Source organism: Vicugna pacos, chromosome 2, assembly GCF_048564905.1.
Source record: "Vicugna pacos chromosome 2, VicPac4, whole genome shotgun sequence".
Lineage (NCBI taxonomy): Eukaryota > Metazoa > Chordata > Mammalia > Artiodactyla > Camelidae > Vicugna > Vicugna pacos.
Window position 1 is genome coordinate 118345891 of NC_132988.1, and position 26056 is coordinate 118371946.

Here is a 26056-nt window from a genome sequence, read left to right on the forward strand (position 1 = left end):
CAGCTCCATGGGCTTCTGTCTTAGTTCATGAAAACTCCCATGTTTTCACTGGCGGGGCACTGCTGTGTGATTTTGGATGTGAGGGCTTGCCAGGGCCAGCCTTTGGGGATCGGGTCCAGTTCTGGTGAACAGTGGTGGTGAGCACGAGGGGACCCCAAGCTCCACCACCTTGGTTTGCACAGAGGAGCGTTTCAGTTCCGGCCAGGCTGCCCAGAACAGCCTGGGCCAGCCTAGTGGAAATGGCATAGCAGCCACAACAAAAACACTAACAAGGCAGCCCACAGCATCGCACATTTCAACCACACTGCCATTTAAACCACCCACCCACCCAAGAATCGTTAGAGGGAACTGAGGCTCTGGGACGGCCGCAACACTGTGAGAGCCCACAGGGTGGGTGGGGGCAGCAAGACGTGTCCGATTTTGTGCGGGTGGACCTGGCCGGCCCGCTAGTCTCATTCAAGCCCCTTTCTCATCAGTCGCTTGGTGTCTGTGTGCCAGTTACTTAACTTCTCTGAGCACCAGCTGCAACTGGGGATAATAGCACCTCATCACAGGGATGTTATGAAGATCAGTTTAGGCGAACGCTTTATAGCTTAGAGATCTCCGGGTAAATGTTTGTGATGTAAACACAAGAGCCAGGTGATTGTGAGAATTCAATGCGAGAAGATTCAAAGCAATCGGAGGCAGTCCTCTGCACATAGTAGGAGCGCAGTTGGATAGCTGAGTCTGCGTCTCTGGCCATCTCATGCCCATCTGCACACAGCTCTGTAACTGTGCGCAGCTGTACCAAACACGACCCCTTGGGGCATAGAGTTTCCCCCCAGGTAGTAAATACAAAGCATGCTCATTACAGAAAAACCTGCAAGTGTGAGGAAGAGAAAACAGTTCCCTGACAAGCACGCTTACCCTCGGACACCCTTCTGTCTGGTTCGCTTTCTGCGCGTGTCTGTGTGTCTGTGCCCACGTCTCTGTGGGTTCGTATGTAGGTATGTGGGCATGATGTTTTTGACAGTTACACGGAGCGACATTCCCAGTTAGTTTATCAGGAGTTTGCGGCTCCTCCACTTGGTCCTGGCCCTGCACCAGGGCTGGCATCGGAACATGGGTACGGGCCATGGTTGTTGCCTTCAAAGAGTTCGCAGTGTCGTGGAGGAAACAGACACGCAGATTTTCAGTGTGCTTGTGAAAGCGCAGGGAGGACCTGCTGTGCGTAGAATTTCAAATAATTTTTATAATTTTGCGTCGTATTATCTCGGATCGCTGTTTGTCTCTGTTCCCGTGATTTGTTTGCTGATTGAGTTAAACGGTTAAGCTACAGTTTATTCACCCAGTAGCTGCTGCTTCTGCTTGCTGTTCAGAGTAAACAGTGCCGAGATGACACACGGATACAGCTTTGAATGCTGACAAGCAGACGTGTTAGTCCAGCCCCAAAGCTGGAGACAGTGATGGGCTGGCAGATCAGACCTTCTGCCAACGGTCTGAACCTCGTGGAAGGAAGGCACTCACAAAGCCACGTGGCCGTGGTCTCAGCTGGATCTCCACTGACATTTAGCACTTCAGTTTCCCATCTGACAGCCGAGACCGCATCTTGACGCACGTTGAAATCGTTCTGCCAAATTTGCCCCGTCATTAACTTTCAATCACTGTTAATTTTAGCCAGGGCTCTTAATTCAAGTTTTTGTCTTTGTCAAGTTGATGGAGATGGGTCTGCTTTTGGCCCTGGTGTGATGGTGGCAGGGCACTCCTTCACCCAGGACGGTAGAACGCCCTCCGACACAGCTGGCGATGAAATGCCAAGCTGGCGATTTAACTAAATCAGCTCAGGAAGTTTACGTGTGGAGCCTGATTTGACAGGTCTGTTCTATAACAAGTCACCCCTGTGATGGCAGCATCCTGTCTCGTGGACATAAGGGACAATCCTGCCAGATGTTCCCATCCTCACCCTTAGGAGGAAGACACAGTGACTCCACCCTGGGGAGCGCTTGTAAATGAGATTTCAAAAATAGAACCCAACCCTTCCGCCATCTTCCCCTCTCCAAACAGGTTGCCAATATATGCATTTCCACGGTGAAGGATACACACACACATACACACACACACATATGTGTATATATATATTTCCCTCTGCTTTTAGCTAAAATTCCTTAGACTGACCTGAAATTTTTAGAGAAGCAGGCTCATGTTTATTTATTACAGGTATATTTATATTAAATACAAGTGTGGGAAGCTGGTGGCTCTTCTTGGCCATGAAAATGAAACCAATTTGGTTGATGAAAATGACCTTGAAGGAAACTAACACCTCTGTTGGAATTGATTTGATTGCTTCTCTGCTGGCTGATGTTTATTATTGGGGGGTCCATTGAGGTAACTTAAAGCACCTATGGGGGGCGCCTTCCCTTCCCCACTCCTCAGAGAACTCCATGTGCCAGGCTTTGAACATGGTGTCCCTGGGTTACTCCCAGTCTCCACCACCCTCTCCAGGCCCACTCCCTACCCAAACGATCCCGGACAGCTAAGAATTAACCCGGGTCTGTCCCACCCAAGCTTAGGCCCATTCTGTGACCGTCTCATTGAGAGGAAAGGTCACGTTTCTTTTCTGGCCCTACTGTCCAGCATGGATGCAGATGGATGCTTGGCATTTATAATTGATCTTGGCTGAGACAGTCAGCAAAAGAGAGCCTCTTATCTGATCCCTCTCAATTTCCCAGTATCATACATAGACCGTCTTTGTCTGATCTGGTGTGATCAGTAGGTCGCTCACATTTAAAGCAGGAGTGTGCAGTCATTGTGGAAGTCTGTTGCCCTGGGTCCCTGTGCCTGGGAGGGTGGCTGAGGGTGCCAGGTTGGAGGGAGGCAGATTGGAGAATGGACCAGCTCTCCACGTGGACTTGCTTTGAAAATAAGGACTCTCTGAGAAATCACATGCAGTCTGTGAGTTGCCCCTAGTTTGTTGGTTTGCAGTGAGTTCGTGGGAGCTGGACAACTTGAGTCCTGGGCAGGGAAGAGGGAGGACAGGACGGCTGTTGAGTGCCTCTAGGGTGACTCTGGGAGCAGATGCAGCCTGTGTGGGCCCATGAGGCAGAGCTGGGACCTATGGGAGACAAGTTCAGCTAAAGACGAGGGGGGCTTTGGGAGGTGGGGAGCTCCCCATCCTACGAGGTGTGCAAGCTAAAAGGCAGCTTGGCTGGGAAGCTGCAGCTATAGAGACATACATCCGCAGTGAGGCTTCATCCGCAGATGAGAGTTACAGGGTATTAGCCTCCCCACTAAACAGTCTTCTCACAGCAGGTATGCGGAAATTACCGGAGTCCCATTTTACAGATGGGATGCCGGAGGCTCGAGAGATGGGCAACTTGCGGAGACTCGTAGCTAGAGCGGGACAGAACTTGTAGACCCTGACGATTTGTGGACTCTTCTAAGCAGAGGCAGGGGACTCACTAGAAAGATGTCACTTTGTTTGCAGGATTTATACTAAGACCTCTGTGAATGTCCTACATTCATTTAGGCTGTGACATGCTTAGAAAACATGGTGAAGACAGCTGGAGAAATTTGCTTTTTAGAAACCACCAAATGTTATTTTAAAAATGCTTTTCTTAAAATACTTAGTCTCAGACGTTCAAAGCACGACTGTGATGATTTGCCTCTTCCTGGGCCCGTTCCCCCTCCCCAGTCTGCTGGCAACCTTTCCCCCTCCAGCTGCCCAGAGCCCGGCTGGGGACAGGATTGGAGATGTGGGACGTTGCCAGTCCCAGGCCCCCGAAGGTTTCTCAGCAGCAGCTACTTCCAAAGTGTGAGCGTCCAGGACTGCCCAGGGAAGCAGTTTCTGGCGACGTCACCAGGAGAATCTCCTTCCAAGGGGCACAGTCTCCCAGAGGCCGCCCCGGCTATGAGTTCTCGGGTGCCAGATAAGGGCCGACGAGGCCAGGGTCACTGGTCTCAAAGATGTGCTCAACACCAGCCGGGGATTTGGGGCTTAACCTGAGCCTCCACGCAAGCCCGGCTCCATTTGAAGAGAGTCATTGCCCACGAATACGAATCTCGCCTGTGAGCTCCCCAGCTTTTTGGCTTCACAGAAAGAGCACTCACAGAGGGTGGGCTTTTGTTGTCAGTCTGGTTTTACAGAAGCTGAAGCTGCTGGGGCCCGTCAGCAGTCTCACTGGCGTTTCCTGTCCTGCTGGAGTCGCACTGGTGAGGTAGTGAGCTCCCCGGGGCTGTGGCGAGCGTGCTGAGTGGGGCAGGGATTCTGCGCTTGGAGAAGCTGGGTGTCTTCCAAAGTGTGGAACTTCTGCTGCCGAGGAGGGACGAGGACAGGTGTGCCGAGTGACCCTGGGGCCTGAAAGGGGATGGCAGGCCTCTTTCTCTTCCCCATCCTGATTGTAGGGGAGCGGCTTGGCTTCTGGCGAGCACGCCCCTGACAGCTGAAGCGAGGGCAGGCCCAGGGTCCTGGCTTATCGTGGGTAAACCACACGCAGAAGGAGGGGACGCATCGTTTGCGTTGTTCGCGCTGCAGTTGCCGTCCGCTGACCTCCACGTCAGCCATGCTCACTTTTCTGTTTATGGAAGTGGTGTGAAAGTTTCCTGATGAAGAAACGGAAGTGGGGTGGTTTAAGACAACTTACTAAGGTGCCTCCGGGCGGGCGGTTCCGGTACTGCTGTTGCACGTGGCCCCTGAATGGTCAGATGTGGGTTTCTTGAACCGCGCGCGTGGCTGCCTGATGCTGATGGGGATTCCTGGCCCTGTTTGGATGGGACAGGGTGGCCACCTTGACCTGAGGCCCAGCTGAGAGAGTGTTCAGCACAGGGACTCTGAGAGAGACACGGAGCCCAGGGCCGGGATGTGAGCCCCGAGGGAGTAGGCGATGCTCAAGGCCATCGGGCGTTAGGGGCAGCCTCTCCACGGAGGATGCCAAAGGCCTCCCCACAGCAGCTGCACCTAAAAGATCCCCTTTTAGCAGAAAGCCCACTTGCCCACAGCCATCTTCCTCGTCCTCCTCCCTGGTGAAGGCTGATTCCCCCATAAGCGTGGCATCCCTGGCGAAGGGTGGGTGAGTGAGAGGGGTCTGGATGCAAAAGGAAGCCAGCCTCCAGCTGCCCCCACCCTTTCTTAGGCAAAGCATGATTTAAACCATCTTTGAAAGCGTGCCCCAGTACAGGGGACACCCGTAGCTCTAAGCCTCCCGAGACGTCCTGATGGGCGGCACAGGGTCATCCCCCGCCCTCTTCTGCCGCGGCAGCACCAGCTCTGGCCTGCAGCCGCCTGCAGCTGGAGGACCTACTGTGTGCCAAGCGCCGGGGCGGCAGGATGGGCAAGCCTTTGGTCCCAGTTTCCCAGGAGGGACGGCCGCCCCGGTGACCTGTCGGAGGAGGCAGGATGCCAAGCAGTCAGCAGTGACGACGAGGAACAGACCGCCTTCACGGCACCGGTCCCTCCCAATGCCAGAGCTGTGGGCACCAAGCCCACCGGGGGGGAGGAAGCAGGCTGGGGAATGAGGGTAGGATGCGAGGGAGAAAGTGACGCAGGTCACAAGACTCGGCATCACCGGGAAAGCCTGAGACAGGAGAGGCCCCGAGGCCTCGGAGGACCCTGAAGGGTGGGTGGCGTCACGTGGGTTGGAAGAAGCATTTTAGGGCAAGGAGTAGGGTGAGCCAGGCCCCAAAGCAGGGCAAAGCTGATGCCTGGAGCTGAGTGCAGGAGTGATGGGGGTCTTGGTCCCGCAGACCTTGTCTGCCAGGGAGGGGTCCAGGCAGTGGGAGACTGGGGGGAGGAAGGGGTGCCCGCGCCTGGGAGTGGGGCCTCACCGTCCTCATTTGCGTTCATGTAGCATCACTGGTTGTGAAGTGAGTTCCCTAGTGACATCTCCAGGCTGCGCCCACATCTGTTGGCCCAGTGAGGCAGAGACCAGGCCCCTCGGATAGGGCCCCGAGACTGGTCAAGGCCACGAGAGGAGCTTGACACTGATCTCCTGCCCACCCTGCCGGGCAACTGGAAAGGGCTTATTGGTCCTGTAGACTGACTGGGTCTCAGACTGGTCTGTAGATCCTGAAATAGGGTGGAAAACTGTGCCCATGTGCCTGGGTGTTTATAGCTGTCCTGAGCTCTTTAACAGGGGTCCCCTCCAGAGGAGATGTCAGAGTCACTGTCCTTTAGGTGAGAGGGCAGGTGTCACTGACCGTTTGCACTTGGGACCCAGTGTGCAGTCACTGCGGGGGGTCAGACTGCAGGTCTGGAGAGTGGGCTGGGGTGCTGCCCAGGGGTCCAGGGAGGGAGGAGGGAGGGGGCTGGGCTCTGGTGGGCAGGTGGGAGTCTCCTGCAGACATAGGGCTCTGTGCCAGAGACATTTAAAGACCCACAGGAATGTTTTAATTTCCTTTAAATTCAGAAGATGAGAAATAAATTTTTAAGTCAGGGAAATGTTTTGATATATAATATGAATATATTCTTCTTTATACCACTGCAGCTGTAAAATGGAATTGTTAATATGTTTTTATGGAGGAAGTGGCCCACGAGGGCCCAGTGCCTCAGGCCCCCCGAGGTCATTTTGGACCCCAGATGGCTAAGAGAAGTGGATTCCAGGAACAGGGACAGAATGGTCCCTCCCCCCGGCCTTCTCAGAAGATAAATTAGTCTTCACACAGCTCAGATGGTCCCTGGTGGCTTCCTCCCAAGCTGGTATCTGATCCACCAGCCCCCTTCCTTCCTGGCAATTCTGAGGGACGGGCCTTGGTGGGCGACCGGCCTGCCTGGACTCTGTAAGGCCAAGCGACCTTGTTTAGGGGCTGCTGTGGCCGGAATCTGGGCCTTCCCTGTCGGATGCAGCCAAAGGCTCTCTCTTTCACCACCTGCTTTCCCTTTGCTCCTGGCTCCCCTGTTCTGATGTGACAGCATTGCTTCCAAAGAGAAATTCCTGGAAGGAGTGAACACGTGCTTTTCTGACTGGGAACTGGTGGGGGGTGGGCACTGAAGCCTGGGGAGGCATTTTTGTTTCAAAAACAGGATCAGCAACGTCCCCCCACCTCCAGGAGCCACCCCAGGGCACGTTTTATGTCTTGAGAAGTGTGGCCCAGCAGCATCACAGCTTATCCAATTACCTTTTATTACCATAAACAGGTCTGAAAAACACCAGCTCTTCCAGGTAGACACACAAGCATTGTTTTGAACAGCAAAGGCTAAAAGAAAAAAAAATCCCACAATTTCATTAAAATTTTTACTTACAGTGATTATTAAAAAGGAGTGAAGAGTGAAATTAAAATTCAGTCATGTCAGGTCATGAGAAATGGAGAGTAAACAATATTTTTAAACGATAGCCGAGGTGGAGAAGTCTACCAGGACCCACCTATTAAAATTCACATTATCTCTTAAACAGATTTGATGTAAGAATGCCGTTTTCCATAGATCGATAATGTTCCTACATTTATTTCCTGCCGACTGATTTTGATTTATAGGGGTCCTTTCAAACTTGGTTCTCAGCTCTCTTCTCTTCGGGACACTGGGCTTCATGCCTGTGAAGGGCGGCTGGCTGGTGGGGGGGCCGGGCTTTCTCGCACTAGCTCTCTGGTCAGGCACCACCCACAGTGGGGAACCTGTCATTAACCCAGGGGGACCCTGGGGAGGGGGTGAGTAGGGACCCCTGGGGGCTGAGCTGCTGTGTGGAGCCTCCCAATTCCTCCTCCTGGCTGAGGCCCCTCTGAAGGGGCGCCTGGGCGGTGGGACGAGTACCTAACTGTGGAGTCAGGCAGCCCCCGGTGGAGACCCCAGCCCTGCCTGTTCCCAGCTGTCACCTCCAACAAGCTGAGCCTCAGTGGCCTCATCTGGAAAATGCCTGTGCCTGTGTCAGTGTCCTAGGGCCACCGTACAGATGACTGCACACTGAGTGGTTAGACAACCGGAATGTATTCTCTCCCCGTGCCGGGGGCCAGACGTCCAAGATCGCAGGGTCGGCCGGGCTAGTTCCCTCTGAGGCTGAGGGGGAGGCTCTGTTCCAGGCCCCTCTCCAGCTCTAGGGGGGGTGTGCCAGCCATCTCTGGGGTTCCTTGGCTGGTAGACGTGTTACCCTGATCTCTGCCTCCACCTTCCCGTGGCCTTCTCCCTGAGTCAGCTCTCCTTTTCTTCATAAGGACACTTGTCACGGGGTTTCAGGCCCTCACGTAATCCAGGAAGATCTCATCTCGATCTTCAGTTACATCCTCAAAGGCCCTTTTCCCCAAAACGATCACATGCACAGGCTCCAGGTGGACATACTTTGGGGGCGGCATTCAGTCCATCACACCCAGGGTCTGTCGGGGCCCAGCGGGGGCCCCAGCCTTCACTGGAGGTGGGCAGAGGGCTCCAGAAGTCTTTCCAGACGGACACGCCTGCGGGGCGTCCCTAGGAGGAGCGGGGGTGTGCCTGCCCGGTGAGGGGAGGAGGACGGGAGAGGCCAGGGATGTTACAGGAACAGGAAGCTGAAGGCCGAGCCAGGAAGAGTGGGATAAAGGTGCAGGCCAGGTGTGAAGGGGTGGTGCTTGTTCAAGGTGGGCGGGTCCTCCCTGATTGGCAGGTCCTGCCTGATTGGCACGTCCTCTCTGCCTGGCCGGCACTAGTTCATTCGTCCTCTCATTCATTCCCCAACACCTGCCACGTGCTGACACAAAGGCGAGGCTGGAGACCGGGCTTTGGATGCTCCTGGAGTCAGTCTGTGCAATCGTTTTGAGGCCTTGGGAATAAATCAACCTTCATGTAGCTTTTTGTTTGGACGAGGGCTTTCAGAGGAGTGGCGAGACTGGAACTGTAAAACATCCAATGCAAAGCCCGTGGGGCGAGTGTCTACTGGGGACCTGGCTGGGTCATGGCGAGCTGGGGCGGGAGGGATGCTGCGGCCACCCTGGCGGCCCCCAGCCCAGCCTGGCTCCTGGCCCGACCCACCAAGGCCGGGGAGAGCCTGTCAGCACGGAGCATACAGCACTGAGCCAGGGAGAGCGTCGCCCTTGGGCAGCACTGGGGGCCGTGAGCCCCGGACGTTCACTGCGAGGGGGCAGCTCTGCACCCATTGGATTGGGCACCTCCGAGGCCAAAGCTGGGGATGGGCGTTTGGTCACAGAGGGATGCCCGGGGTGAAGGGCCTCCTTTTTCCCAGCCAGTCCCCTGGGGGCCTTGGGGCCACATTGTGGAATCACAGTACTGGGCTTGGGGCAAGCAGACCCCTGCTCCGTGTGCCTCAACTTCCACACCTGCAAAATGGGGACAAAGTGGTTCCCAGCCACCAGGGCTATGAGGAGGATTAAATCAGATAACGTCTGTCAAGTGCTTAGCACAGGGCCCAGGACAGAGTAAATCAATATTATTTCAATGAACAGTGAGGATAAAGAGGAGATTTTCTCGGCTCGGGCACGCAGGGGATGCACACGGCTGCTGCCCATGTGCTGTGGACTCTGTGGGCCGGACGTTGGTCTCAAAGCCACACCTGCCTCCCCGGGAGGCTGGGCAGCTGCGTAAGGAAATGGGGTTAGGGGACTTTAGGGGCCACGCGTGCCTCTGCGTATGACGGCACTTCTGCTGCTCTGGGTGACGAGTGTCCCGCCAGCATGGACACCACAGGGGCCAGGAGAGCCCCCGAGGACCCTGCTTTGGGGGAGCCTGCATCTTACTGTCTCTCCCAGGGACAAGGGGTCGTGGCCACTAGTGGGCGGGGTCACGGGTTCAAGTCCACGGCTCCGGTGAGTTGTTCTTTTTCTTGCCTCCAATGCCTTTTTCTCTTACATCCCGGCCCGTGTGTGGCCCCCACGTCCTGGGGACGCCTAGGCAGGGCCTTCCCATCATGCGGAGGGAGCCCGCCGTTGCTGCTGTTCTGATGGGCGTGTGTGCTCAGATCCATGCTGCCCTGTCTGCCTTGTTTGGCCAACATCCTTTCTGTGCACCCATGTCATTCCTCCTGGAAGGGAGAGGAATGCGTGCCCTCCCACCCCAGACCCTTTTCACAAACCCTCCTCTGCCCTCCTCAACCCCCCACATGCCGTGCTGTCCTCAGACTGCCTCGTTGTGTCGGCAAAAGCTTCTGAAACGAGGGACTCTCTGAAGGGTCTTCTGCCTTCTGCATGTGCAGAGAGCTGTCTTTTCTTCCCAGAGCCTCCCCTGCTCCTGGAAGTGGTGGCCTGTCGCTCTCGCCTTTCCTAAGCGTGGGGGTTGGCGGGGGAGGCTGCACGGTCACCCCAGCGAGATGGAGCGAGGTGGGCTTGCTGGGCGGCTCCGACTTCCGCTCCTCTAGCTGGGCCACCGCCGGGGCCCTGGCAGCCAGGACAGAATGGCCAGATGAGGTCACAGCTTTGTGGGAAGAAAGGGACCCTATTTGGGGCCGGTGACTCAGCCCGAGGCATGGCATCATCGAGGGCGGCTGGCCTCTGTCTCACCCTAGTTGTTGAGGAGGGAAGGGACGGTCATTTGTCCAGCCCTCCTTGGTTGAGACAGGCAGCGTGCCAGGCCCTCTGCTAATGTGATCACACTTCATCAGCTCAGCTGCTCGGAGACGTGTGGCCGTTGTCCTCCAGTGTTGCAGACGAGGAAGTGATGCTAGGGTGAGAGGGACATCACATAGCAATGAGGGTTCACGTGCAGGCTGGGCCGGCTCCACAGCGGTGCACCTTTCCCTGCAGTGGGCCTCACCCTAGTGCTGGGATTCAGGGCAGAGCAGGTGGTGAGGGGATGGGGCCCAGCCCCCAAAGACCATGCCTGCTGAGGGAAAAGTGGGTATCATCAAAAGCCAGCAACCTAGTCTGGAGACATCCTGGAGGGCCTCCTGGAGGAGGTGGCAGCTATGCTGGTCCTGTAGGTGGAGAGGTACAGGGGTCTGTGCCAGGGGAGGCAGAAGAATGGGCCCAGAGGTGGCCAGATGTGCCTATGGTGGTGAGTAGGTAGGTCTGACCGCTGACGGGTTGATTTACAAACTTCTCAGAGTATTTCAGTGTACACAGTAGCATCTCACCTACACCTCATCTACACACGATGTTTCTCACACTAAACAAGCTCTGGCCAGACCAGGAGATTCAAAACAGTACTTCCTGGAGACAGCACATGCCGACTCCTGCCCAGCCCCAACCTGCATCTGGCTCTTACTGCAACCCTATTTGTACCCGAACCTTAAACCCAACCCTACCCCCAAGCCTAATCTCCACCCTAACCCTCACACTAACTCTAATCCCAGACCCTCCCCCTGGCCCTGCCCACGAGCCTCGCCCTACCCCTAGCCCAGAGCCTGAGCACCGCTGTGCTCACTGCGCCCCTCCAGACTCACTGCATCTTCGCTCCAGCTCTGGAAGCCGGCAGCATCGCTCCCGTGTCACAGGTGAGGAACTTGAGGCTCCAAGAGGTGAGGCCGGGAGAACACGGCTCAGACGCTGTGGAGACAGGGTTCAGACCTGACCCTTCGGGCTCCGGGAACGTGGTCCTCCCCCTCTGAAGTCCTCCAGGCTCTGCGGAGTCGCCTGGAGCCAGGGGCTGGGGCACTGCCTCAGGAGGGAGAGCTGGCAGCTGCGGGCACCCGGGGAGTCTGCCCTGTGGACGGAAGGCCAACAGCTTTGACAAGTACTTCCTTGGTCCACGTGGGCGTGAGAACCTCCAGGGAGGCTCCCGGGGCATGTGGGATTCCGCCAGCCTGGAGCATCAGGGAGGGCTTCACAGAGTGGTGGTGGTGGGGTGGCAGCAGTGAGTCAGCGCCGGCCGGTGGCCTGAGCCGGCAGCCCTGGGTGTCTGCAGCGCGTTGGTGGGATTGACCGAGCCGGACCTTGGAGAAGCAGCACCCGCCACGTGGCCTTCTGAGCCTAACGGGCTCCCTCTCTCTCCCCTCCGTGGTCTTAGCAGGATCCCTCCCTCTGGTGAATAAACGCAGAGTCGGTTTCTCTTAAATGGAGAGAAACCGACTTCCCTGTGAGGGATTCATCCCGGGTGGAGGCACCCAGCGCTGAGCCCAGGGGCCTTCCTGGGGGCCTGGGGCATCGGCCGGTCCATCTGGCTTGTGGGTCAGCAGGAAGTCCCCTCCTCTCTTGCTCAGGCTGGGGAGGGCTCCACAGGGTGCTCTTCTAGAAAGATCCACGGTCTTGGCCTCAGACCTCCAGCTCTGCTGTCTCTCGAGTGCGCCTTTGGGGTGGCCACTGTACCCTCCCACCTCAGCTTCTAATCTGGGACATGAGAAGGACGGTGCTTCCCCGAGGGAGCTGCTTCAGGGCCCGGGCAGCCCGGCTGAGGTAGGAAGGGATTTCTCAGTGGCCTTCACTGGGGGAAAGGAAGTGGACATTCATTGAGCACCAACTGAATGCTTTCCTCAGGGTCTAGTCTTTGCCCACCACGCATGCCAGCCCCACTGGCATGAAAATGAGCACCTGTCTCATGTTTTGAGGGTGGGAGGGAGGACCGTGGCCAGACATGAGGGCATCCTTCACTGGAGGTGACACACCCTGGAGTGGCCCCGGGGCCCACAGTGACACACATGTGCACACACGCCCCTGATGCTGGAGGTGGAATGGCTGATAAAGCCGGTGGTTCAAAGAGTTGCAGGTAGTGAGAGGTGTCCAGGGAAGACCTCCCCCTCCCTCCTGCCACCCCGCTCCCTACAAAGGGCACCACACTAAAAAGGTTTTTATATTCCCCTCCACCGTGCCATCACACGTCTTCAAGCGGAAATGAATATAGATTGTTATCCCCCTCTTTTGGGGGGGGTGTTGTAACTGGTTTTACTTATTTATTTAGTAGGGGTCCTGGGGATCGAACCCAGGACCTGGTGCAAAGAGAGGCATGTGCTCTACCGCTGCCCCTTCTCATTTTTTTCATCGAAGCAAAATTCGAGTAGCATAAACCCCATCATTTAACCATTTTGAAGTGCTCAGTGCAGTGGCTTTGCCTCTCCCATTTTTAACTCAAAAGGGACACAGCGCTGTTCTTCCCTGGCTCCTCTCCCTGAGCAGCCATCTCAGCCCCCTGCCCCTTCTCTAGTACGCATCCCCCCACCTGGACGGCTGCGTGGTGTCCCCGTGGTGGCTACGCACCGGCGAGTGGCCGGCCTGCAGGTTATTTCTGGTCTTTAGCTGTTATTAACAGTATCTCGGGCAGTGACTTTGGACAGCCATCAGTCCACGTGCACAGGGACTTCCAGAGAAGTGCTCTCCAGGGTGGCCGGGCCACGGTGGATGGGCTGTGGTTCTGCAGGTGCTGTATCCTCGCCGCAGCACGCCCGAGGCTCCTTCGTGAGCGGTTCCGTTCCCGCCCCTCCTGCCTGCGGCTCTTCCCCTCCGTCGTGGTTCAGCCTTTACCTCGCTGGACTCACAGCTTCCCGAGTGCAGATAACGAGGACCCCAGGGCCCACCCGGGCCTGACTGGTGGGAGGTCTCCAGCCTCAAGACTTAGGCCCCAGAACAGCTCTGCTGTTGGGTGAGGAGTCTGCCGAGCCCTGCGTCGCCCCCCGGCACAGACGAGCACGCTGGGGGATACGAGGCAGGTCTGAGGCTCAAGGCGGGGAGGTGCCCACGGGCCTCACATGCGGCCAGCCAGTCAGCTGCCCTCCCGCAGAGGCCCTGGCCGGGCTGAGGCCGCAGCCCCGGGTCCTCCAACGGGGCTTCGCGCGGGAGGGTCACCCTCACGTCCTTGCTTTCCTCACCACCAGCTGTAGGTCAGCCTCTTTGCCCAGAGCAAGGGACCCTCACTGAGGACCCATGTCCCCTCTGCAGGGGACTGTGCACCTCGTGACATGTAACTGGGCTGCGTCCAGACCCCTCTGGGGCCCCTGGAGGGCGTCTCTTGAGAACAGGTGGTGTCTCTCGTGAAACTGCTCAAGTTCCCAGTTCACTGTGAGCATTTGGGTGACTTTTCAGGCAATGACATCATCTTGTGTCTTGATGATCAGCCCTCCTCCCGGGACAGCGCGGTACAGGTTTTAAAATCCTTTGATATCCGTCCTTTGATACACTGTCCCCTTTCAGTGAGGTGAGGGAAGGTGGAGCAGGGATTTTCCCTCCATTTTTTAGATGAGTAAACTGAGACTCAAAGGCACACAGGGTTTGCGCAGGCGCTGGGGCATAACCAGCAGTGGGGCAGATGTAACAAGCCAAGGCCTTCTATACCACAGGCAGCTCCCACTACACCAGCCCCCACTGGGGCCCAGCAAGACCCCCATGGCCTCTCTGAGATGCTCATCCTTTCTGGAACAGGATGTAAGATGCCTTGGCTGGATCAGGCCTCCACAGAGGCTCTCCCAGGAGGGTGCCTTTAGCTCCAAGCTTAGTAAAGGAAGCATCCTTGGTGTGTGGGTGTATCAGCAGTCTCTCCATAAAATCTTATGTGGAGATCCCTGAGCGTGGGTTGCATGTAACCCTTTCTGCACATGAATGTGTGTTTACAGAGAATGGAACACATACCTACACCTTGGCAGTGCTCTTGTGAGCATCCCGGAAGCTTATGTGCAGAGGGAATGTCACTGTCAACAGGCCCTGGGGATGCTGGCTGGCTTTTTCTCTGTGGATCTTCATGCCTGGCAAGTTGAGAGATTAGACTGTTTGTTGAATGAATACTCGAAGTCACCATAAAAAAATCTTATTCTCTGCCTTCTTTTCTGACCTCCCTTTTTTTCTTCCTAACATATGATTCCTGATGTGTTTTACTTGTTCTCTCATCCAAGGCCCACCATGGACAAGCTGTTATGATCTTGGGGCCATTGTGTTCTTTCTGTTTCTCGGTTTGTTCATCTGTCATGAGGCATTTGGTGCATGTAAGATGTGGAGTGAGTGCTGTATAAGCATTTGCTGTTATTACTGTCATCACTGGATGTTTCGGGGAAAGCCCCTGCCCTCCTTCCACCCTCAGCATCTCTCCTATGAGGGGCACTATACCACTATGCAGACCCAGGAGGAGGGTTCTGCCAGGTGGCATGTCTACCACATGGCCCTGGGATGGATCCTTCCCCTTTCTGGCCTCAGTCCCAAGGTGGGCTCCTAAACCCATGAGTTCTGGTGTTCCAAGATGATAGAAAGTCATACACATTCCACAGTCAACTTTCACAGCTGGACAAGTGGACTGGTGAGGTGGGGGTGGGGAAAGGCCACACCAGGAGACGGTCTTGCCTTTTTGGAGCCTATTTTCAGTTAATTAATTCACTCAGTAGCAAGAGGCAGACGGTACAGAGGGGCAGAGGAGCGTTCTAAGTACAGATATCAGCATATGCAAAGGCCCTGGGATGACTGAAAATCATGGCAGTGAGCACGTACCTGAGTATGGTGTGTGTCTGCTGCCAGGTCAGTAGGAACAGGTCAGCAGCATGAGGATGGAGAGGACAGTGCCCTCTTGAGTGATACAGGGAGATGCAGCTTCTCATGTAGTTGAGCAAGTGGGGCCCCAGGACTTCTTAAGGGTGAGGACCTGCCAGTGCAGCTTCTCCAAGGTTAAAACACAGATTCTCAGCAGGTCTGGGGTGGGGCCTCACCCAGGTTCTGAATTTCTAGGAGCTCCTGGGGAGCCTGTGTGGCCGGACCAGACCCCACTGGGAGCAGCAAGGCCCCAGACTAGACCACGCTGTAGCCGGCCCTGCCCTGCTTGGCCTGGAGGATATCAGTGATATAGGGGGGCCTTCTAGGTCCTCACAGGTCAACTCTGAATTTTCCCTTTTTCTGTTGGGAAGTTGATTTCAGAGTTCACAATTAGCCCAGAGTTCTTGCTGCCTTCCCCCACGATTTTTTTTGTTTTTGTTTTTGTTTTTGTTTGGTGCTGCGGGCTTACTGACTGACAACGGAGTTGAGCCTGAATATGTGTTATTTTTTTCTGATTATTCTTGAGCTCTTGGAAGGCACACAAGTGTAAGGCTGCTTCAAAGTCCTTTCCCGCTGGCTGTTTTGAAGGTCAGGGCCCTAAACTGGAGGTGATCTGGGTGTTTCTTGTCCCAAGAGGGGCACATTTTAGGTGGCAGCTCTGAGCTCCCCTAATGGCAAACTTGGTGAAACCCACGCAGGTGCCGGGGTTGAACCGGCTCCCAGCTCAGCACCCGGCCCCTGCAGGAGCCCATGCCTCTGGTCGGCAACGCCGTGCTGACTCCGACCTGGCTGAATGCCGCCTGAGGGGAAGAGGCGCCTCTGACTTCCCATCAGTGGTGATGTTCTTGTAAATCTGACCCAGGATTATAGAAAAAGCTGACCTCAAAACATGCCAATGGCCGCTCGGGGGCAGGGCCTTAGCTCCCGCTTCTGTGCCCTGATTTCTGGTATAAGTTTGTGTGGATGGACATCACCCTCCCAGCAGCCCAGTGATGTCTACGTGAATCAGCCTCGTCTCACAGATGAGGAAACTGAGGCTCAGAGGGTTTAACTGGCCCGCCAGGGTCGTCCCACTGCTCTGCACCCACCTTGTCTTGTTTTAATGTGTCTGAGAAGCTGTCAGCAGCACCAGTGGGACCTGACAGGGAAACGGAAACAGTGATCGCTGCCTGCAGGTGGGGCGCTCACTGCGCGCCGTTGGCCTCCGTCAGCCCTGGGTGCCGAGACTCGCCCCAAACCAGCCTCCCTTCAGAGTGACAGATCTGTTAATGACACATCGGGGTTCTCAGCTGGTGGGCGTGGCTTCCTCCAGCTACCAGGCTGTTACCATAAGCCCGTTCTAGGAGCTTTGAGACCCAGGCCTAGCACCTGTTGCAAAGAGAATCTAACAAGCTCATTGGAGAGAAGAGAGAAGAGCGTGTTGAATGACTCACCACTGGGTTTGGAAAGGAATGGTGGAGCGGAGGCAGGAGACAGGCTGCTGGTGATGGGGGTGGGGGCTCCGCTGCCCACCCAAGGGTCTCTCCTTGAGCTGAGCGTGGACGCCAGGGTTTCCTTTTCTTGTTAAGGAGCGAGCCCTCGGCCAGCCTGTACTGAGGGAGCAGGCTGATGCGGTCCACCTGGCCCGTCCCTGGAATAACTCGAGGGGCAGTGGGTGTGATGGCTGGGCCCTGGACGGAGCTCTCTGGGGACTGGGGTCTGCCCCACTGAGCCCTTTCCCCATTTCTAGTGTGAGGCACTGGGTGAAACTGTCCCAGGTTCCCATGGGTTCAGGTTTTCCATCTGATGCCCACATGGGCCTCCTTCCTTGGCCTGCCTTCCTGGCTTCCCTGACCAGGGAGACGGAGTGGAACTGGGTGTTCAACAGACAGGCTCTCTCCCATGCATCGGGGGGGCCAGAGGGGCACTGAAACTCAGGAACGTCAGAGGAGTGGACAGACGCCTGGGGACCAGCTACGATATTCACAGGGTCCAGTTCATAACAAAAATTGGGGCCCTTGTTCAGACTTTTTAATGAATTACGATGACAGCAGAGCATTAAACCCAGGGCAGGGGCCCCTGAGCACAGGGCCCAGGCGTCCGCGCGGGTTGATGCCGGCCACCAGCCCGGCTGCCAGGTTGGGCTCTGGCTGGGTAAGGAGGTGGGGTCTCACGCCCACCGGATCCTGAGCTTCCTCCCCTGAGGGCTAGGGTGGGCATGGCCTGAGGGAGTCTCGGGCCTTAAGGGCAGGGCGTGTCTCACAGCCCTGGGGGGTGTCACTGGGGTCAGAGGCAAGCGGTCCAGGCGGAGGGGCTCTGGGGGGGCCGCAGGCACCTGGTGGCAGGCTTGGCTGTGCCTTAACCTCAAGGACGGGTCCTGGCTGCTCCCTCCTGTGCAGGGCTGTTCTTTCACTCACCGACTCATTCACTCGTTCACTCACTCAACAGACATTGGCAAACTTTGCTCTGTGCTGAGCTCTGGGAATTTAGGGTGGATCAGAGTAGAACTCAGCCCTGCCATTACGGAGCGTCCAGCCCAGCAGCCTCAGGGACAGGCAGGTCTGGGGAAATCCAGAGAGGCTGGCTCCTCTGGGGTCACGGCCTGGCCTGTCAGGGTGGAGGGCTGCTGGGCTGGACCTGGCTGAGGGTGCAGCCAGGGAGCCAGGGGCATCTGCACATCCCATGCCTGGAAGGCAGGCACCACGGAGAAGTCAGGGTGGGGCTGAAAATGGAGCCAGTGGAAGCTCTGGATTGGCGACAGGAGGCCCCTGTCCTGCCATGTACAGTGTCAGCCAGGTCACTGGACAGCTCTGTGCCTTGGTTTCTTCATCAGTAAAATGGGAACAACAGTATCGGCCCCTCCCTATGGGGCCATGAAAGGATTTGGTGAGCTGATGTTCTTAATGTGCTGAGTTGGCACAGCGTAGGTGCCCGGCACCCCCACCAGGAGCCTGCGCAGCCCCAAGGCCCAGAGGACCAGAAGTGAGAAAACAGGACATGGGGGTGACCAGGGACAGTGTGGCCTGTCCTCCCTTGGGCAGGGGCAGCTGAAATCCTTGTCTTTTCCTTGGACGCTCCCCACCATCCCGAAGGACTCTCGGGGGCTGTGGGCTCAGGAAGCCTCTGGGTGGGAGGAGACCCTTGGCAACAGCCAGGACACAGAAGCCCCAGCCCACATTCTGGGTTTTTCTCCCGCCCAGATCAAAGCACCCCAGAGCTGCGGTAACATATCAGCCGCAGTAAAAATGGTTCCTGGGATATTTCACCTCCAAACCTGCCTGGCCGTTAAGAGCCTGAGCTCTGAAGTCACAGTCTGGGGTGACACGCGAGCTCGCCTGCTTACTGGACAAGTCGTTTTGGCACGGTATTTAAGCTTTCTCTGCTTTAGTTTCTTCATCTGCCGAGTGGAGGCAATGACACGAGTGGCCTTGTTGGTTCCCGGGGGTGGAGTGGGTGTGGCTGAACCATGTTTGCCTGTGCCCCCAGGTGGGTGGCCTCAGCGGGTGTTAACAAGGGTATGTGCAGGGCGGGGATGGGGTAGAACTTCATCCTCACCCTCCCAGAGGATGCTGAGTGTTATTTCCTCATCAGATCCAGAAATGAGGTACATGGGGCTTGAAGGGTCTGACCCCAGAACTAAGGGGTCCTTCCCGCTGCCAACTTCAGAGACTGGGGTGCCCTGCTCTGTCCATCCGCCAGGCTGACCACGTGGGCGGCTCCTGTGTCAGCCCTGGGCAAGCACGACCTGGGTCCTGGCCTCGGGATCCCAAACTCTCAGTGGGGCCGAAAGTACAGGGTCAGAAGGAACTCGAGGAGACAGTGAATCCCTGGGAGGGGCCTGGGAGACTTCCTGGAGGCGGTGTCAAACAGACTGAGATCTGAGTAGGGTTTAACCAGAGTTAGAGGTGGTGGGGGAAGAGGGTCCCAAGATGAGGAAAAGTTTGTGCAATGGCCAAAGGAAGGGCTGGAGCTTAGAATGAAAGGGGTGGGCGTGACTGGGGACTCTCGCCCAGAAGGGGTGGGAGGGGGAGCCAGTCCTGCTCAGTGATCGTCCACACCTGTAGAAACAGTACCCAGGGGCAGACGTTACCAGGAGGCTGAACTCGGCCCACGGAGGGGCCCAAGCGCCGCGGTGGGGTGAGCCCCCCACCCCTCCAGGTGTGTGAGCAGAGCCCAGATGGCAGGTGCTCGAGAAGGATGTGGGGTTGAGGATTTCACCCTGGAGGGGACCGGATTAAACAGACTTTGAGGTCCCTTCCAGCTGTCACACTCTGGCTTCTCGAAATCCCCCCTGGGAACAGCAACACTATAAAATATAAATCAATAGGTTAAAACTACGCTTGTCTCCTACGCTCCCAGGCCCTGTCACTCTGCTGCCACCCCCAGTCTTCAGAGGATTCCCGCTTGACTCGGGCAGCCTGAGAGCCTGGCAGGAGAAAATCGCTTTGTTCCCAAGCAAGGCAGGCTGATCGCGCCTCCATTGAAGAGACCTCGGGTTTTCTTTTTAATCATAGCTGCTTCTAAAACACACACCGTCACGTCTCGCTTGACATCCTCTCCTCCTATCTTCCCTGCTTTAATCACCAGGGAAAGAAACCAGCTGAACTGCTGGCGGCAGCTACACCCCAAAGACGCAGAGCAGAGGAAGTCCTGCTCATGAGGAGGAACCCAAACTTGGAGATGGCCAGTGCGGTGACCCCAAATTAATGGGCCTAATGGCCCCGCTGGGGACCAGGGGGTGTTCCCATTTTACCTCCCGGGGTTCCCATGGCAACAGGGATCTTGGGAGCAGCTAACAGGGACTGGCAGTGAGTGAAATGAAATTTGATGTATGTGAAAATGCAGTGGCTCTTGGAGTAATTGGGGACAGCCCTCTTTTCTCCACCGGAGTCTGATCCTTGTTTTTGTTTGTACATTTTTGGGGGGAGAATTTTGGGTGCTCTTAACCACATTTATTTTCATTTTGGTAAACAGTTGCATCTCCTGCACAGGCAGGAAATGAAAACGCTTCATTAAGTAGGGCCCAGGGTGTGTGGTGAATAGTTTAGCAACGACAAAACGTGTGTGTGCCATCGATGATTTACGGACCCCCTCCAGCTGTCCCCGCTGTCCTTGTCTGTCTTCCCATCCCGCTGTCACTGGCCCTGCCGTCAGCCGACGCCTGGGGAATGTAACGCCAGCATGTACTTCCCGGGCTGCTCTTGTCTCCCGAGCAGCCCCAGCAGCTCTTTCTGGCCGGCTGCTGGTTGTTCTCAAGGACGCCGGCGGGGATAGCCCAGTGCATTCCGTGCTCCCCAGGATCACTTCCTTGGCATCCCTTTGACTACAGTTTGAGATTGTCCAGGGCTGAGTTTGAATGATCCCTATGGAACAGCAGCTACTAGGTGGGCCTCACAGGGCTGGGATGTTCCCAAAGCCACTGTGCAGAGCAGAGCAAGTTTTTGGAGCATTAACCAGTGCCGTGTCTACGTGCTCTGCTGCAAGGTGGCCGGGGCTCCCAGAATTACCAAGTGAGAGGGGCCCGGGCAGCTGACATTGGAGAGACCCCCCCAAATCCTGGGTGAGAGGAGTGCCGTTGTAGCCTCTTGGGGAACCTTGAAACCCACTGATTTCTGCCTTTGTCTTTGTTGTCGCCACAGGTGATTTTGATCCTGACGAAGTATTACCATGCAGACATGGGGAAGGTTCTGGAAAGTTCTCTGTGGCGGTAAGTCTGCCCGAGGATGGGCCATTCTCCTTATGCACCTGTGTGTCTCTGAGGCCGGGGCTGAGATCCCAGGGCCCTGCTGGAGCAACCCCTGTGAATTGGAGGCCTTGAAACTTTTCTTTGGCCAGAAAATGCTTAGAGAAGAAGTTAGAGGCTAATTAAGAGCTTTGTCAGTGTGCATAGGCCGCGCCGGAGAACAGACAACCGTTCAGAAAGCTTCTTCCCTTTCTTCCTGTGTTCTTTTCCCCTTGCTCTTTTCCTCCCCCAGGGGGAAGGGGGTTTGCATTGTGAATTCAGGTCAGCGCACAATTCCCTCTGCTTGTGCTCCGAGCTTCCGACGCGGCTCCTGGAGTCCACCAAACGCGCCGATTATCCTCACGGAACGGGCGTCTTTCTTGCTTCCTGGCTCAGCCGGAGAGCTCGGTCAATAAATAACCCGCTGACAACGGGCGCTATCTCTTTATATGTGAAATGTGAATTCAGTCCAAGGGCGTTAGGCAGACGCTTTGATGTTTTAAATGAGGAGAGAAGGAGGCTTTGAGAAACCATTTTGGTTATTATCATCGTCAGTGTTTACATCTGCTCACCCGGGAAGGGGGAAGGAAGGTTCCCAGCATCTTGGGCTGTGGTTTCAGAGCTTCTCCCAGGCGAGGATGCTGTGTTCTCCGGGTACCGCCTGCCACTGCCACCTTCTCTGGGTGTTGAACTGTTTTGCTTTCCAAGATGTGTCTCTCTAGTAATAATTAATTCACTTTTCTATGTGAAACCCACTAGACAGCACGGAGACGGGCTGATCAGGACTCCTGAGTTGTGTGCAACCACCTGGAGTTGATTTATTTTCAGCTTTTGGCTTTGCTTTTAGTGCAGGGGCTTGGTTCATTCTGCTGGTTCTTACTGAAGAATTTCTGTGATGCTTTGGGAATTTGCTGAAGTGACCGTGGAATCGGGTCCTTTCTTTGCTGGGTGAGGAGCGGTTGTCGCCTTGGGCCGGCCGGTTTGGGGCCCTGGTGCCGACGAGGCCGGGTGTGGGGACTGAGCTGTGAGCTTTCCTTCGCTTCTCCAGCAGAGGCGCCTTTCCCAGGCAGCCCCTCTCAGCCGTGGGTGCACCTCCCTGACTCACCAGCCTGCTTTCCAGGTCCATCGCTAGCCTCAGGAAAAGGAGCCTGTGACAGATGGTTTCCTGCCACGACCCCCCATTTCTTTAAATGTTGGTAGATTTTAATCTTGTGCCTTGAAGCAACTCACCCACTAAGGAGACTGCTTTTGAAAATTCCCCTCCAGGGTTGGGGAAGGCCCTTCACTGTTTGGGAGGAGAGTGGAAAATGGTGTGAGCCTTGAAGTCCCAGGGAAATCTCATCGGCTGCCCTCTGAGGACTCGCCTTGGAGGACTGCTTTCGGGTGGGCTGGCCCCTGGAGGGGTCCCTCTCGCTGGGCGGGTGGTCCGAGGACAGGTCCCCTGACCGCAAGGTGGAGAGGCACTCGCGTCTTTTCTTCATCCCAGGAGAATTCCTCGACTAACTCATTCCCCGACTCCTGCTGTCAGCCCGGGTCTTCACGAGCACTTGCTGATCTACCAAGAGTGACAGTGCCCGTCCCCTCCTGCCCGCCACGTCTCAGCACGGCCGGAGGCGGAGGAAGCGAGGATGTCGAAAGTATTGTTTGAATAGTGAACAATCCTTCCCGGTGTAATCTGTGCTTATACAGACAGAGTTTCTGGATGTAGTTACAATTTACTGCAAGTCCTCCTGGGGACTGGGAGTGGGGGTGGGGGTGGGAGTGACCGTGGCCGGCCCTACCGCACAGAGACCAGGCCTCCAGACTCAGAACTCTTCAAAAGCAGTGGGAAAGCCACAGAGCCAACCACCCACCTCAGAGTTGCTTCACAGGGCCTCCTTTTCCTCCCGAGAGCCTCAGTCTCCTTGTCTGTAAAATGGGGCTAAAATACCCCTGGATAGGAGCTTGGGAGGACTGAAGTAGATCATGCACAGACCATCCCTAGAACAGTACACAGTCTAAATTTAGTTTTTCTCCAAAGCAAATCAACAGATTTTAATTTTCCACGTTCCTTTCTCATCACTGTCTTTCTTACTCAGACGCTTCCTCTCCTTTATTAAAAATACATACAAATGCATTAGTCATTTCAAAAAAGTTCACCCACACCCCCACCCGTCGGGCGCAATTACTTTCTTTGTTTATCTTCTCTCTCTTATGCCGAGTCCTTGTACAGTTAGACACAGAGTAAAGTCTTGCATTTTCTTTCTTTCACACGTACAGCATGTTTCTGGTTATTCTGTGTGGTACCGTGGTCTGCATCACCATCTTTTTACGGCTGTGCACTTGCCCTTTAGATTGATTCATTCTATTCCTGAGCCCTGCTGCTGCCATAAGAAATTTAGGCCTGTGGGTTTCCTTTCCATTTGGTCCCCGGGAAGGAGCTCCGGGAGCTCCGTTACAGAGCCAGACGGCCTGAGTAGGTTTACAGCTGGCGGGCTGCAGCGCCAAATTCTTTTTCATGGGGAAACCGACCCTCCACCTGGGCCCTGCCTCCTGGCCGGCTTCAGGCTGACGACTTTTCTCCAGCTTGCTAACCTACCAGCCCAAAGGGGCGGCCATGCCATTTCATTTGCACGCCTTCGATTCCTGGTGAGGGTGGGCAGTTTCCGTGTTTAATTACCAACGGCATTTTTCTCTCACCAGCATCATCTGCTCATGACCTTTCTGTTCTGGGACTTGAACGAGTTTGTTTAGAAGTGGAAAGATTGCCATTGGCCGTTTGTCAGGACACCACCCGGCCCTCTGCCATTTCAGGCACACGTGGAGGGAGGTGCACAGTGCCCGTGCCTGGAGGACACGTGTTAAATGCGGTTATTAAAGACACACGTATTGGACTTGCAGCAAGCCCCCAAGAATTCTCTTGTGTGATCACAATAGATACATTTTTAATGACAGGTATGGAATTTTCATTCTGGAAATGACTCCCTGAAACCTGAGGTGAATGCATTTTTAAATGTCCTGCAATTCACAGGCTGCATGTCTGGACTGTCTTTCCCTGGCCGCCTCCAGTGGTCCAGCACTCTGCCCCTTTTCCTGTGGGTCGTGTTCTCCGCTCAGCTGCTGGGCCCCCCTGAGTCAGTGCAGGATGGGGTGGGAGGGAGGGGTGGGGTGAGGCCCAAAGACCTCTTTTCCAGACAGGGTCCTGCACGGTCTTTGGGGTGGGACGTGGACAGATCTTTCTGGTGCCACCATTCAGATCAGAACACTGTCCATCACCACCTGGATCCGATGTCCAGGACGGCTCTCACATCTGTCCCCCTCTCTCTGTCCCCTCAGCCTTGCTCCCCTTCTGCCTCTCCATCCTCAGGGGGTCCCAGCAGTGCTTCCCAGCTCGCTCCACGGCCACTGCACCCCCACCTCCAAGCCCCTCTCCTTGCAAGGCCGTGGGGACTTGATGCACACACACAGCCACATCTGGTCCTGCTTCCTCGCCCTGGAGGCCCCCGTGGATGCCACCCATGCACCCCAACCCCCTGTCCAAGCCCGGGCAGGGGAAGTTCAGTGGGCAGAGCCAGAAGCTACAGGGCAATCACACAGAACACGGGAGCTCGTGGAGCATCTAGGGGCCTTACATGCGGTTTGTATCCACTCCACGGTAGAGCCGTAACGATTTTAAGACAAGGATAAGCAGTGTTGGAAATAACGAAAATTGGAACAGAATGATCTGTAAGTGTCCCCCTGTGCTCCCACACCCCATCTTGCAGGAGGATGCCAGGGCTGTCTGCCAGGTGCCAGAGGAATCTCAGACAGGAACTGAGGGGCCTCCAGGAGGCCGGCCTTTTAGTTTGGAAACTGGCACCCTTGCTTTCCCACGATCACCCCTCCCCTCCTGCGAGGAGCCTTCCTAGCTGTTCTCCTAAGTGCTCCCCCGCGCGTGACTGTATTCCTGGTCTGTGTGTGATGTGTGCTTTCTACACGAAGGCAAGTTTCACACCCCTCAAGGACCAAGGCCGCGCTGTGTCTCTCCATCCCATCTGATTCCATGGGCTTTCATTTCTACTGTATTGAAATTGTATTTTATTTAAGATTTTAATTAACTTAACATTTTTTTATTGAGGTATATTTGATTTACAGTGTTGTGCTAGCTTCAGGGGCACAACAAAATGATTCAGTTATACATACATATATATATTTTCTTTTTTAGATTCTTTTCCTTTATAGGTTATTACAAGATATTGAATATAGTTCCCTGGGCTATAGAGTAGGAAATTGTTGTTTATCTATTTTATATGTAGTAGTGTGTAATCCCAAACTCCTAATTTATCCTCCCCACTACCCCTTTCCCCTTTGGTAACCATAGTCTGTTTTCTAGGTTTGTGAGTCTGTTTCCGGTTTGTAAATAAGCTCAGTTGTATGTTTTGTATTTAGATTCCACATATAAGTGATATCATATGACATATGTCTTTCTCTGTCTGACTGACATCACTTAATATGATAATCTCTAGGTCCATGCATGTTTCTGAAAATGTCATTATTTCATTCTTTTTTATGGCTGAGTAGTATTCCACCATGTGTATATATACCACAACTTCTTTATCCAGTCGTCTGTCAGTGGACATTTAGGTGGCTTCCATGTCCTTGCTATTGTAAATAGTGCTGCTGTGAACACGGGGGTGCATGTATCTTTTCGAATTAGAGTTTTCTCTAGATACATGCCCAGGAATGGGATTGCTGGATCATATGGCAAGTCTGTTTCTAGTGCTTTAAAGAACCTTCATACTAAGTCCATAGTGGCCGCACCAGTTTATGTTCCCACCAACAGTGCAGGAGGGCTCCTCTTCCTCCACACCCTTTCCAGCATTTATTTTCTGTAGGCTTTTTAGGGATGGCCATTCTGACAGGTGCGAGGAGATACCACATTGTAGTTTTGATTTGCATTTGTCTAATATACAATTTTAATTAAATTTTTATTTGTTCAGTTTTACTTGTTTTAATTTTGTTTTATGTATACACTTTAATATTGAAGTATTATTTTATTTTTGTCCCCCTGAGCATTTCCTGGGATTGATTTTCCATGGAACAAGCTTTGGGAAACTCTGTTTCATGAGTTTTATA

At 55.0% G+C, this 26056-nt stretch overlaps 1 protein-coding gene across 3 annotated transcripts in view; it reads left to right on the top strand.

Annotated features, from left to right (window-relative positions):
* SORCS2 (sortilin related VPS10 domain containing receptor 2) overlaps positions 1–26056 on the top strand; it is a 446054-nt gene that overhangs the window by 153202 nt on the left and 266796 nt on the right. For 2 of the 3 annotated variants that reach the window (XR_012062875.1, XM_072946632.1), the window contains exon 2: positions 20880–20947. Coding sequence is in view for 2 of the 3 variants with exons in the window: in XM_072946632.1 (XP_072802733.1) it covers positions 20880–20947 (68 nt within the window). In the remaining variant the exon portion in view is untranslated. Of the gene's footprint in view, positions 1–11205; positions 11316–20879; positions 20948–26056 lie in introns of those variants that run through there. The other variant, XM_072946641.1, reaches the window with a different exon arrangement.